Below are 13,206 nucleotides of genomic sequence, written 5' to 3' on the forward strand. Positions count from 1 at the left end.
TTAACATTTAATATTTTAATATTTTAATATTTTAATATTTTTTAATATTTTATTATTTTAATATTTTAATATTTTTTAATATTTTATTATTTTAATATTTTCTTATTTTTTAATATTTTTATTAATTTTTAATATTTTAATATTTTCTGATTTTTAATTTTTTTTTACAAATAAAACAATTCTAACTACAATTTATTAAATTTATTACATTTTATCAATTAGATTTATTACATTTTATCAATTAGTGTTAAATTAATCGGTGCATATATTTATCTAATCAACACAAAAAAATATGTAGACAAAAACAAAAGGAGTTTCTAGAAATAAAAGAGTTATATAAAATAAATAGGTCCAATAAAAGAGTTATATAAAATAAATAGGTCCAATAAAAGAGTTATATAAAATAAATAGTTCTACTACACAGGGATTTATGGATATGTTCGGTGCGTCTACATCTCAGGTACCCATATTTACAGATTTAGTTGGTCTATCTACGATTCTCTAGCTATTTTGGACTTATTTATTTTATATAACTCTTTTATTAGACCTATTTATTTTATATAACTCTTTTATTTTCTAGAAACTCCTTTTGTTTTTGTCTACATATTTTTTTGTGTTGATTAGATAAATATATGCACTGATTAATTTAACACTAATTGATAAAATGTAATAAATTTAATAAAATGTAGTTAGAATTGTTTTATTTGTAAAAAAAATTAAAAATCAGAAAATATTAAAAAAATCAGAAAATATTAAAATATTAAGAAATAATAAAAATACTAAAAAATAAGAAAATATTAAAATATTAAAAAATATTAAAATAATAAAATAATAAAATATTAAAAAATATTAAAATATTAAAATATTAAAATATTAAAATAATAATTTAAAAAGTAGAAGACGCCACTGGTGGCGGCGTCTCCTCCCGGTGCCGCCACCAGCGGTGGCGTCTCCGTCCGATGCCGCCGTTCCCGGTGGCGGCCAACACCAATTTAATTACTACTTCAAAAATAACCCCATTTTAAAAACTCCAAAACAAAACAACCCCAAAAAAAAAATTGCCCCCAAAATCTGAAATTCAGAAATCTAAAAAAAGAGCGTACATACATATTTAGTATATATATTAAGAAAATGTTTGGCGCACATCAAAGAGCAGATAAAACATCATCGTTTCTACCTCACCGCTCCATCTCCTCCGCTATCGAGATGACCACAGCCGCATCTCCGCCGCCGCGCCGCCGCTCCGTTTCCCTCGGCGTTGACGTTGGCACTGGAAGCGCACGCGCAGGTCTCCTTTACAGATTAATATACATTTTTTACGGTGTAAATTGTATCCGTTGATTATGATTTTTCCTGTGTTTTTTTTTAATCGGTGTTTGCTGTTGCATTGGTGTAATTCTCCTATTTGGTCAATTAATTGATTATTCTGATTTCTGATGTAGTGTTTATTTTCACACTAATTATTTTTCGGTAATTATTAATCACCTTCTAGGAAACTATGGATCTTATTGAAATAATCAATTTACTGAAGCTGTGGGAATTTTTCTATGAGCTGATTGATTCATTACGAAAAATAGTCTTCGTTTGCAGTTTATTTGTTCAGAATGAAGGGGCTGCAGATAATTGTTTAATCGTAATTATGGGTTCGGAAGCGCTTACTTCATTTTATTTCGCTTTGCTGTTTTATTGCAGGGCTGTTTGATAATGACGGACGCCTTTTAGGTTCTTCGAGTAGTCCGATACAAATTTGGAAAGATGGCGATTGTGCTGAGGTGACAATCCTTTATTTATTTATTTATTTATTCGGGAAATTCGAAAACATACTTTGGGCGTAGAAGTATCACTACGGAAAACTTCACATTTTTGCTCATTACTCGATTTTGTTCTATCCAGCAATCGTCCACCGATATATGGCTTGCAATTTGCACAGCTGTCAAAGCAGCTTGCTCTCTAGCAAATATTTCCGGGGAAGAAGTGACCAGTTTGGGGTTTGCCGCTACTTGTTCGCTCGGTATGTGAACTCTAGCAAGTGCATTTCATACTATCACCTAAAATAATGGTATAAAATATAAATCCATTTTTCACTCGTTTTATTTTTTTGGGACAATGTGGCTTATGGCCTAACTATTTACCAGGGGATATTGGTCTTGTTTGTTGCAGTTGCTGTTGATTATGATGGTGAGCCTGTTACAGTTTCTTGGAGCGGCGACACGAGAAGAAATATTATTTTGTGGATGGACCACAGAGCTGTAAACCAAGCGGAGAGAATTAATTCTTCTAAGTCGCCGGTATTGGAATACTGTGGTGGGGCTGTATCCCCTGAGATGCAGCCACCTAAGGTATTGGTTCAAAGTTTCAGTGTCCGCTCGTTTTGGAATATTTGAACTATGCTTCTGTCAATGAATTATAAGTCTTAATTTGAGATGTTTTGCATCATATGTTTTTTTAACGTATCTATCCAGCATAGCTATATGTTAGATGGTGCAATTTAAGAAACTTAATTTGCTTTAACTTTACGAATTTTAGGCATCATGAAGGATCTCCAAATTGTGCATGATTACAAAAGAGACATGATTCACTGCATTAATTACAAAAGAACCTCGATAAATTAATAACATCGATTAAATAATAGTTTCTCTCGGTCCCGACTCAGCGAAAACGTGTTAAATTATTAACTCGATAATTTAATAATTCGCTAAATTAATAGAATTTCCCTAGTCCCGACTGTATTAATTTATAGAGGTTTAACTGTATTAAAATTCTTGGAGTACTTTCACTTTGATCCTCAGAAAAGCCGACGTTTGAGGTTATCTCGTTGTTTTGAGTTTCTCTCTACTGTACTACAAAAAGTGCAGCGTCTTTAATTGGCAGGTGAAGCTATTGAACTGTTGAAAATCTTCTTCTTAGTGGAACTGGAATTTTTAGAATGACCTCACAGTTATGAATGTTGTTATAATATTTAATTATGTAATGGTATTATTCTATTTATTGAAGTGTACATTAAAAACGAAATGGCATTGATATCAAGTGGGGTTATACAGATGATTAGTGGGGTTATATCTGTTGAAGAGTAGACTTCTTATGGCTGGGAAACCATGTGATATGCTAGTCTAGAATCCCTTAAAAAAAAAAAACTAAGGCTGCAAAAAGAACTTTGATTAAATGAAAATCCGAGACTCAATTTTCGTTTGATCGCAAACATGCAAAACTACCAAAGATACCGAAGCCAAAGTTCTTCATTAGAAACCTAACATTTTTCCATCTTGTTATTTTCTTGAGGGTGTTGCTTTAGTTACACACGCTCATATTAATTTGGTTGCTATTGTTAAGGTGCTCTTCTAGTGATTATCATTATTTTTCAATAGCTTGGCTCAAGAAGTAAAAATGTACCAGTGTGGACTGTATTTTGATTTTCTACTGGATTGTCTAATATTCAGCTTCTGTGGGTGAAAGAGAATTTGCCAGAGTCTTGGTCAATGGCATCTAGGTGGATGGATCTGAGTGATTGGTTATCATATAGGTACGATGGTAAACCTCTCAAACGCTATCTCAGTTACTTTAGCGTCTCTAAAATTAAAACATATGCCCTTCGTATTGGTCTTTTCTTTAGAGCAACTGGAGATGATACTCGGAGTCTATGCACAACAGTCTGCAAATGGACGTATTTAGGTCATGCGCACATGCAACAGATGAATGAGAATGATTCCCGTGATATGGAAGCGCTTGGATGGGATGATGACTTTTGGGAGGAGATTGGTTTAGGTGACCTTGTGGATGGCCATCATTCCAAGATTGGTACGCCTCTAATTGTTCATACAATCACTGATATATTTTAACCTAATGAATTTGAGGGTAAATTAGGGCCACCCCGTGAGGTAAGATCAAATTGCAAAAAAACCCCACATGTTTGCGTAATTACAACCAATCCCCTCAACTATGCATCTTCTTACACGTCCACTCTTATGGTGTCAAAATTCAATATAATCTTCTAGATTCCGTTGATTGTTCTATAGTTTGCATTCGTTTTGTGGAAAAATACAGTTTCTGATGCACCACAATCTGATATTTACAAGCCAAGAGACACATCTTATGATCATATTGTTTCAAAATGTGGAGCAAATGGGGTAAAACGGTACAAATTGGAGAATATTTCACATAATCCAGAAGATTCCACTAAATTTGATATCATAAGGGTGGACGTGTAAGAATATTCATAGTTCAGGGGTGGTTGTAATTACCCAAACATGAGGGGGTTTTCCGTAATTTGACCTTACCTCAGGGGGTTGGCCGTAGTTTACCCTAAATTTTATATTACTCTGATGTTACTAGAATTATGCAACTATATAACTGAAGAAAATATCTGGATAAGAAAGTGATTTATGTGTATTCTTAAGTGAAATCTTTTAGCAGTCCAAATTATTAAGTCCCGTAACTCTTTTATTATCTTATTCACGTAGTTCTTTCGGTTTGCTCATAAAGCAGGCAGAATATAAAATTGCTACAGCTAAATACATTTATGAGTTTCTTAGTCCAAATGATCATTGCTTCGAGTTTCTTTCTTTCCGTTATCTTGGATGATTATACTTAACACTTACAGTAAATGAACACTTTGCAGGACGAAGTGTAGCTTTTCCTGGTCATGCTTTGGGCTCTGGTCTGACACCTGAAGCTGCAAAGGCAAGAAAACTATTGATATTTTCACGTTTAATGATTTTTGACATCCAGGATTAACATAGTTATCATGTCTTAAATCATTCCTCGTGCATATTTATTTTCAGGAATTAGGTCTAGTGGCTGGGACACCAGTTGGTACATCCTTAATAGATGCTCATGCTGGTGGCGTTGGAGTTATGGAAAGTGTGCCTGTGTCGGTAGATTCCGAATCAAAAGGTTAATTATTCTTTAATTGTCACGTAAATAGTATAGCATTTTCGTGTGGGATATTACGTTAAAACTGTTTGTTATGAACCCGCAGAGGTTGATGAGGAAGCAATATCTCGTCGAATGGTGCTAGTATGCGGAACTTCCACTTGCCACATGGTTATTTCCAAGACCAAATTGTTCATTCCAGGGGTCTGGGGACCATATTGGTCAGGTATATATTGACCAAAAGATTTATTTGCTGTCGTTTTTTTTTCGTCACACATTCAAATTCTCCATGGGACCACTTCCAGGGGGTTTATTGGTGTCATAAAAACAAAAAAAAAAAAAAAAACAAAATTCGAGCATGTTTTTCATTGCCAAATTTAGTCTAACCTGTTTGTCTTTCCCTCGATGGAAGGAGCGATAAATTAATTAATTTTTTTTTTTTTAAATTTCACAAATTCGTTTAGCTATGGTGCCTCAGTATTGGCTCACAGAAGGAGGCCAGAGTGCCACTGGGGCATTACTTGATTACATCGTCGAGAACCACGTTGCTTCTCCACACCTGGCAAATAGAGCCGCTTCTCGAAGTGAGACATCTTGAACTTCACACGATCACGCCTCTATTGTTCTTTCCCTCCTAATTTCGTATTTTTATTTTTTGAATTGTTTTTCAGGTATTTCGATATTTGAAATTCTGAACGAGATACTGGAATCAGCGAGGGAAGAATTAGGTTCTCCATTTGTTGCTGCTTTAACATATGACATTCACGTCCTTCCCGATTTTCATGGAAACAGGTGAGAGCTCGAGACATTGTCAGCAATTTTTTTTTTCATTTATATCGAAATCGTTAAGTTTTGTACTTTCTAAGATTTTAGTTTAGATCTCCCATTGCAGATCCGATATCGAAAGGGATGATTTGTGGCTTAACTCTCGATACAAGTGAAAAGCAGCTTGCTCTTTTATATCTTGCCACTGTACAGGGTATAGCGTACGGGACCCGGCATATCGTAGAGCACTGCAATGCCCAGGGACACAAAGTAAGCAAATTTCCACCTAATGTCTTGTAATAGATGAAAAAAAGAAACGAATTAATTTAGAATGACATTTTCTTTAGAACTCTGGTCAGTTCGGACATACTTGAAGAAATTTATGACTTTTATGTAGTTGAGGAAGTGAGGGTTCCTCTTGTTGATCTTGAAAATATATACGTTATTGTTAGCTTGGTGTGGACGCTTTCTCATTGATTTTTTTGTGACAGATTGACACTTTACTTGCATGTGGTGGGCTTACAAAGAATTCCTTGTTCATTCAAGAGCATGCTGATATTACAGGTCTCTCTCTCTCTCTCTCTCTCTCTCTCTCTCTCTCTCTCTCTCTCTCTCTCTCTCTCTCTCTCTCTCTCTCTCTCTCACACACACACACACGACACATAAATGTATGTTCTTTTTAATCCAAAAAAATATATGGTTATCTCCGGAAGGCATGTCATAATAATGCATGGTGGTCTATTCTTTTAGCAGTAGTAATTGAATGTGTTTCTCTCCAATGTCATCCTGGGAAAACTAGTGAACGTAGTTATTTATTTTATATCTTAATTAGTTTATGGATTAAAATCCTAAATTTCTAGATACTAATAAAGTACTCTAATACAAACCAGTTCCAGTACTCTGATAAAGCCACGTTAGATTTGATCAATTAACAAGCCATGACATGTGAGTTTTAATACCAACTTCTAGACTCAAGATGATGTTTGCACACACTTCTACGTACGAGAATCACGTGTGATTCAAAACTAAGTCAACGCCAAAGTAATGTTTCTGCTGCTTACTGAAGATGGGGAAAACTTATGTACTTAGGAAAGTGTTGCAGTTGAAAGTTGTCGATAAGTAGCACCAGTATGGCTCTGATTGGTTCATGGATTTTAAAATAAGGAAAATGAAAATGCAAAGGAAAAGGAAATCAATGACTTTTGAAATCCAATTGTGTTTGGTTCCTACGAAAAATGGTGATGAAAATTATTTTGAGGAAAGTCACTTTCTTTAAGTTTTGTTTGGTAATTTGAAGTAAACATTAAAATAAAACATATTAAATTATTGAACAGTTTTTTTCCATACAAAAGATTTAACCAAAATTATATTCTCTTCCTTTTCATTTGTCCAATAAACCAAAATTAATTTTCTACCAGAAAAAGATTATAAAAATAAATAAATAAATAAAATTATTTACCACAAACCACCTTCCCCGTGCCCACCCCCCATCCCCCATCCTAATATCAGCCCGTCACCCACCCACCCACCCACCCACTCACTCACAAACCAAAGCGAAATTGATATGGATACGGAAGAAGAAAGAGATGCAGTAATGGGGAGAGAAACTTGGTGGCGTGGCGGCTTGACGCGGTGGCTGACTTTGACGACGTCGATCAAGGGAAGGTGTGAGGGGAAGCGGCGGCGTAGTGAGGGTGGAAGGTGAAGTGGTGCGGGGGTGGTGGTTAGCGAAAGTATATGCTTATTACCGTCTTGTTTACTTTCTCTGGTGGATTGACCTGTGGCAGTGGCTGGGATGGTGGTTGCGGCGGCGCCGGAGAGGTGGTGGAGGCGGCGGTTGTCGGCGTTCGGAATGAAGTTGGTGAAGGGGGGCCAGGAATTGAACACATGGAGAAGAAAGGACTAATTGCTTTTCCCCGTTTTTCTCACTTTTTTTTTGAGGAAAATGCATTTTCCTTATTTTTAGTTAAAAAAGTTTTCCATTTTTCTTGATTTTACTTTACTTACTAATATACATTTTAACCAAACAAGAAAAATAGATTACTTAGACTTTTCACCTTTTTACTTTGCATTTTACTGGAACCAATCAGAGCCTATTCGATTCAATTAGAAGATGAAAATAACTCTGCTCATTAAGCTTTTGAGTTTTGATTTAACTTTTTTTAGGGATACATTTTCTTTGTTTGTTAACATATTCCGGGGCTTTGGTATATTGAACAGGTTGTCCTATTATTCTTCCACGAGAAAATGAATCAGTGCTTTTAGGTGCTGCTATTCTCGGTGCAGTTGCTTCGAAGAAATATTCCACTGTGCGAGAGGCCATGAGAGCACTAAATGCAGCTGGGCAGGTAGGCCCCACATAATCCACACCTCCACACCGAATATTTTTATTTTATTTTAATACAGATAAATATTTAAGTTTCTATTTATTTTCTGATCCTATCTAATCCTTTTGTTATTGTGTTTAGTTTAAACATTATTTCGATTAATTTTTTCTGGCGTACAACCTTTGGCAGGTTGTTTATCCCTCTAAGGACATAAAAGTAAGAAGGTACCACGATGCTAAGTATCGTGTCTTTCGCGGTCTGTACGAGCAGCAGTTGTCTCACCGTTCGATGATGAAGGAAGCTCTTTCGTAGGTTTGAGCATTGGTTTTCTGAACATTATACTGTTTCCTTAGTTTTTTGAGCTACATTAGTTGTACATCTATTTTCGTTGTGTAGCTATTTAATATTTTCTTTTATTCATTAAAAAAAAATGTATACGGGATAATCGTCTGTGAATTGTCATCATCTTCATCTACACTCGAATAATAAAGCTTCATTTTGTGGTTTGACATGTGTTGTGTGGTACACGTGCCAATTTTACGACATTTACGCGGAACGAACATTAATATTTATTTATTTTAATTGTCAAAATAAAGTTAAAAAAAAAAGAGAGAAAAAAACCGCCTTGTCCACCAAATTTAACGTTGGAAGGCAACATTAATGTTTATTTTTTCACACATTAAAGACGTAGACAGGTGTCCTTGACATAGTAGCCGATGAAACAAAGTTGTCTAAGTTTTTGTCCATGTTTCACGTTCAGACATCATCTACTTGTCAACTAGTTTGACTGGATTTTTTTTTTTAGAACATTGTAGTAAGCTTCTGTATTTCTTCATTTCTGTGTACTGGCTTTAACATGGAGATTCTCTACATTCTTTCTCTAATACTACTACTCTTCACAGAGGGATTTATTATGGTTGCCTTTTCTGATGATCAATTAGCTCTGTTAGATTTCAAGAATCAGATAACCAACAGAGACACTGTGCTGGCTAATAACTGGACCACCAATACTTCTTTCTGCAGCTGGGTAGGAATCACCTGCAGCGCACCACACAGGCGAAGTGTGATCGTATCCCTCAACCTCTCCACCTTGAATCTTCATGGCAAAATATCTCCGTCAATAGCAAACCTATCTTCTCTCATGACACTTGATCTTGGCAACAATCAACTCACAGGTTCGATCCCGCCGTCCATTTTCGACATACCGTCTTTACGTAGATTGCGTCTCTCGAACAATAGCTTATCTGGTTCGTTCTTCTTGCTCAACAACAATGGAGATGGTAGTAGTAATGGTAGTTTTCTGAACACGATCGATCTCTCTTCGAATAAACTCACCGGGGGATTCCCTTCCGGCTTATGCCGCTTCACGGAGCTGACGTCGTTAGACCTCTCTCACAACAACCTGACCGGACGTATTCCTCGAAACATCGGCTGTTTGTCGAGGCTCGAGCGCTTGTACATGACGGAAAACGGCATGACCGGCACAATTCCTCCGTCGCTCGGAAATATTTCCAGTCTGCGTTTTCTGGGATGCGTGGGGAACAATTTAGGAGGAAAGATTCCTCATGAACTGGGGAAACTGTCGAACTTGCAGATGTTGGGATTCGATTTCAACAAACTCACCGGCGAAATCCCTCCGGCGGTCTTCAACTTGTCGTCTTTGGTGTACATTGCTTTCACCGACAACAGACTATCGGGGAATATTCCTGCGGATCTCGGCCTGAACCTCCCGAATCTCGAAGGGATTTACCTCGCAGACAATCAGCTACAGGGAGAAATACCAAGAGCCATTACTAATGCTTCTAAGCTCAAGGAGATCGAATTATCACACAACTCGTTTGTCGGAAGCGTGCCTAATGATTTCGGTAATCTCAGAGAACTCGTTTTCTTGAATCTTGCAGCTAATCATCTGACAACACGAAATCAAGAACTCGGGTTCCTTAATTCTCTGTCAGAATGCAGAATGCTTCAGTTTCTTATCGTAGGTAATAACCCTCTCGACGGAATATTCCCTCCCGATTCCGTTCAGAACCTCTCGAGCTCTATCGAGATGTTTAATGTCGAGAACGCCCTTGTGTACGGAGAAATCCCGCCAGGAATCGGGAACATGAGCAGCATGCTGTCATTGGTCTTGAATGGGAACAATTTGACAGGAAATATACCTTCAGAGATTGGCTATCTGAATAAGCTTCAGAGGCTATATCTGAGTAAAAACATGCTACAAGGGAATATACCGGTCGAGTTATGCAACCTAGTTAACCTAGGTGAGATAATTCTCTTCGAAAACAAACTTTCGGGTTCCATACCGAGCTGTATAGGGAATCTTGTAAGAGTGCAAAGACTCATGTTGGGTTACAATATGTTGACTTCTGGCCTACCTTTGGGACTGTGGGGAATCAAGAATCTGTTGTTTCTGAATTTGTCCAACAATTTGATTCAAGGAGGGATTTCTTCGGAGATTGGAATTCTCCGGAACATTCAAGGGATAGATATATCGAGTAACCGTTTGTCGAGTGTTGTTCCGAGTTCGTTAGGCGAACTCCAAAACTTGAGATATCTTTCCCTCTCGAACAACTCAATGGAGGGTTCTATTCCAACTACATTCGGCAATTTGATAAGCTTGGAATTCTTGGACTTGTCCTCGAATAATTTATCGGGCACAATACCCTCGTCCTTGGAGAAACTATTGCAACTTAGAGAAATCAACTTGTCGTACAACCAGCTACACGGCGAAATACCAAAAAACGGCATTTTTTCGAATTCTTCTCCCGAATCTTTTATCGGGAACAAAGATTTATGTGTGATGCCACCCTGTTCTGCTACCACAAATAATAATAAGGGTTCACTCAATATTCTCAAGATTATCATTCCATTGACGGCCTCGGTTGCATTTGTAATAATTATCTCGTTGTTGTCAATCTGGATGCTGCTGCGTAGGCGTAGAATGGTGAAATTGGAAAATCCCGAGCCAACGTTTCGAATTGCGGCTTGGAAAAAGATATCCTACCGCGAGATTCTGCGAGCCACGGATGGTTTTAGCGAAGCCAATCTACTCGGAGTGGGGGGTTCCGGTTCCGTATTCATGGGAACTTTGTCCGATTCGACAAAGGTTGCAATAAAAGTTCTCGACTTCAAGGACAACAAAGAAGCGCAGAAGAAGAGATTCGACGCGGAATGCGAAGCGTTGAAACAGTTGAGGCATAGGAATCTTGTTACGGTGATCACATGCTGCTCTAACAATGACTCCATCAGAGCCATTGTTCTCGCATACATGTGTAACGGAAGTCTCGAGAGTTGGTTGTACAGTAGACAGGATTATGTTGTCATGGATCTCAAACGAAGGATAGATGTTATGATTGATGTGGCAATGGCGGTCGAATATCTTCACCACGGATGTGAGTTTCCGGTGGTTCATTGTGATCTGAAGCCTGGTAACGTTCTACTCGATGCTGACATGGTCGCTTGTGTCAGCGATTTCGGCATTTCGAAGATATTAGCGGAAAATAAGTCGGATGCGAAAACGAAGACTCTCGGAACTATCGGCTACATTGCTCCAGGTATATACCGTGATTATCGAGCTAATTAATTTCATAATCCCTTTTATTTATTTTGCGTTCGACATGTCTGTGTACATTCTAATTGTTAAAAAAATTCCCATATTTATGAAATCGGAACTCAAAGGTCAAAAGCAAACAGAGACCAGTTGGAGCTTATTGTGTGATTCCTTCGCGAAATTTACGACTCTTTCTGCGATTTTGTAGGTTAAAATGACACAAATACCCTTTTGAGCAATAAAATGAAATATCTTTTGGAGGTTTTTATTTGTTTATTTTTTAATTTGAAAGGTATTTGTATTGTATTTCTGTTGGTCAACTAGCATAATGGATTAAGAGAAAATGATCAAAACAAAATTGTAACATTGGGGGGTTTTATGCTAATAAAAATAATATGGAGGCGTTTTTAGGTTTACTGCGTTTGGCATCCTTGTATTTCTCTAATTGTTAAAACCACCCATGATTTTTTTTTAGCAAACTACCCCCTAAAAACTCACTTTTAAGGGGATTATAAGCTAAAAAAAACACTATAAGGTTTTTTTTGCTAATATTTACAACACATGGAGTTTTTTAACAATTCGATGTAACACATAAGTAATAAACACAATAAACTCTTCTTTTGAGTCGCTATGGTGGATTTCAATTATTTTTTCGACCGAAACGAAACCCTAATAATAGTTTATTTTGGTGGTGATGATGTCTTTGTATAGAGTACGGTTCGGATGGCACGGTATCCACAAAAGGGGATGTTTACAGTTACGGAATTATGTTGATGGAAGTACTGACACGGCGAAAGCCAACGGACGAATTATTCGGAGAAAATCGAAGCCTGAGGCACTGGGTGAAAGCAGCTTATAATACCAACTCTTTGATAGAGGTTATTGATGCCAATCTTTTTCAGGAGGAGGAAAATGGATTATTATTATTAAAAATAAACAGTCACCATAATATTATTACATGCTTATCCTCTGTGATAGAATTATCCCTTGATTGCTCAAAGAAAGCACCTCAAGACAGGATTAACATGAAGGATGCTGTGGTCAGGCTTATCAAGATCAAACAGAGGTTCTTGCAAACAAAGGGATATCATGCATGCTAGTTTCTGAGTTTTGTTTAATTTTTTATTTTTTATTTTATTTTTTGTTTTTAGGTTTGAAATATATGCAATATTGAATTAAGACTTGATTACATTAGTTTTCCTATGTTTTTAGCAATTATCTAATTACATTAATTTTATTTTATTTTTTGTTTTTACATTAATTTTATTTTTTGTTTTTAATTGTTCTTTTTTGTCTAAAGAAAGGGGCAATTATCTATAGAGTTAGTTATTAACAAATAAGTCTCGACAAAAAACTTCGCACAACTGCATTCACAAAAACGATGGTGAAAACACGAACTACACTACAGTACTAGGAAATGAATACGCATCGGTAAAGATGCACAAAAACACTCACATAAAAAAAACATGCACAAAAACACACGTTCAAAACCATGTACAAAAATATTCGTGCAAAAGTGCATTCGCAAAAACGGTCATGAAAATAGGAACTACAATAATATGACATGAATACGCATCGACAAAGATGCACAAAAACAGTCACACACAAAAACATGCATAACAATACACGTTCAAAACCATGCACAAAAATACTCGTGCAAAAGTGCATTCACAAAAACGCTCATGAAAAAAG

At 36.5% G+C, this 13,206-nt stretch overlaps 2 protein-coding genes across 4 annotated transcripts; both read left to right on the top strand.

Annotated features, from left to right (window-relative positions):
- Positions 1 to 880: 880 nt before the first annotated feature.
- On the top strand, positions 881 to 8,470 carry LOC105952307 (FGGY family of carbohydrate kinase). Of its 3 annotated transcripts, none has more exons than XM_088824055.1 (15): positions 881 to 1,288; positions 1,693 to 1,772; positions 1,894 to 2,011; positions 2,161 to 2,339; positions 3,438 to 3,520; positions 3,611 to 3,795; positions 4,616 to 4,677; positions 4,779 to 4,890; positions 4,976 to 5,095; positions 5,334 to 5,453; positions 5,541 to 5,661; positions 5,748 to 5,904; positions 6,126 to 6,198; positions 7,855 to 7,982; positions 8,151 to 8,470. In XM_088824055.1, the coding sequence occupies exons 1-15, from the start codon at positions 1,132 to 1,134 to the stop codon at positions 8,271 to 8,273; spliced, it is 1,818 nt and encodes a 605-aa protein (XP_088680181.1). In that variant the 5' UTR covers positions 881 to 1,131; the 3' UTR covers positions 8,274 to 8,470. The 3 variants fall into 3 exon arrangements, with proteins under 3 accessions (XP_088680181.1, XP_088680183.1, XP_088680182.1); XM_088824057.1 differs by having other exon boundaries at positions 1,148 to 1,288; positions 1,894 to 2,059; XM_088824056.1 differs by having other exon boundaries at positions 1,148 to 1,288; positions 2,136 to 2,339.
- Positions 8,471 to 8,658: 188 nt separating this feature from the next.
- Positions 8,659 to 12,756, top strand: LOC105952254 (uncharacterized). The gene is made up of 2 exons (XM_012975787.2): positions 8,659 to 11,518; positions 12,226 to 12,756. The coding sequence occupies exons 1-2, from the start codon at positions 8,818 to 8,820 to the stop codon at positions 12,612 to 12,614; spliced, it is 3,090 nt and encodes a 1,029-aa protein (XP_012831241.2). The 5' UTR covers positions 8,659 to 8,817; the 3' UTR covers positions 12,615 to 12,756.
- Positions 12,757 to 13,206: the final 450 nt, after the last annotated feature.

Source organism: Erythranthe guttata, chromosome 10 (assembly GCF_056151865.1).
Source record: "Erythranthe guttata isolate IM_541 chromosome 10, IM_541, whole genome shotgun sequence".
Taxonomy (NCBI): Eukaryota; Viridiplantae; Streptophyta; class Magnoliopsida; order Lamiales; family Phrymaceae; genus Erythranthe; species Erythranthe guttata.

Excerpts from the sequence above, each read along its gene's own strand:
- LOC105952307 (XM_088824055.1), top strand. The coding sequence starts at position 1,132 with ATGTTTGGCGCACATCAAAGAGCAGATAAAACATCATCGTTTCTACCT. Across the intron at positions 3,521-3,610 it reads AGTGATTGGTTATCATATAG|AGCAACTGGAGATGATACTC; the intron begins GTACGATGGTAA and ends TCTTTTCTTTAG. Across the intron at positions 5,905-6,125 it reads GCAATGCCCAGGGACACAAA|ATTGACACTTTACTTGCATG; the intron begins GTAAGCAAATTT and ends TTTTTGTGACAG.
- LOC105952254 (XM_012975787.2), top strand. The coding sequence starts at position 8,818 with ATGGAGATTCTCTACATTCTTTCTCTAATACTACTACTCTTCACAGAG. Across the intron at positions 11,519-12,225 it reads TATCGGCTACATTGCTCCAG|AGTACGGTTCGGATGGCACG; the intron begins GTATATACCGTG and ends GTCTTTGTATAG.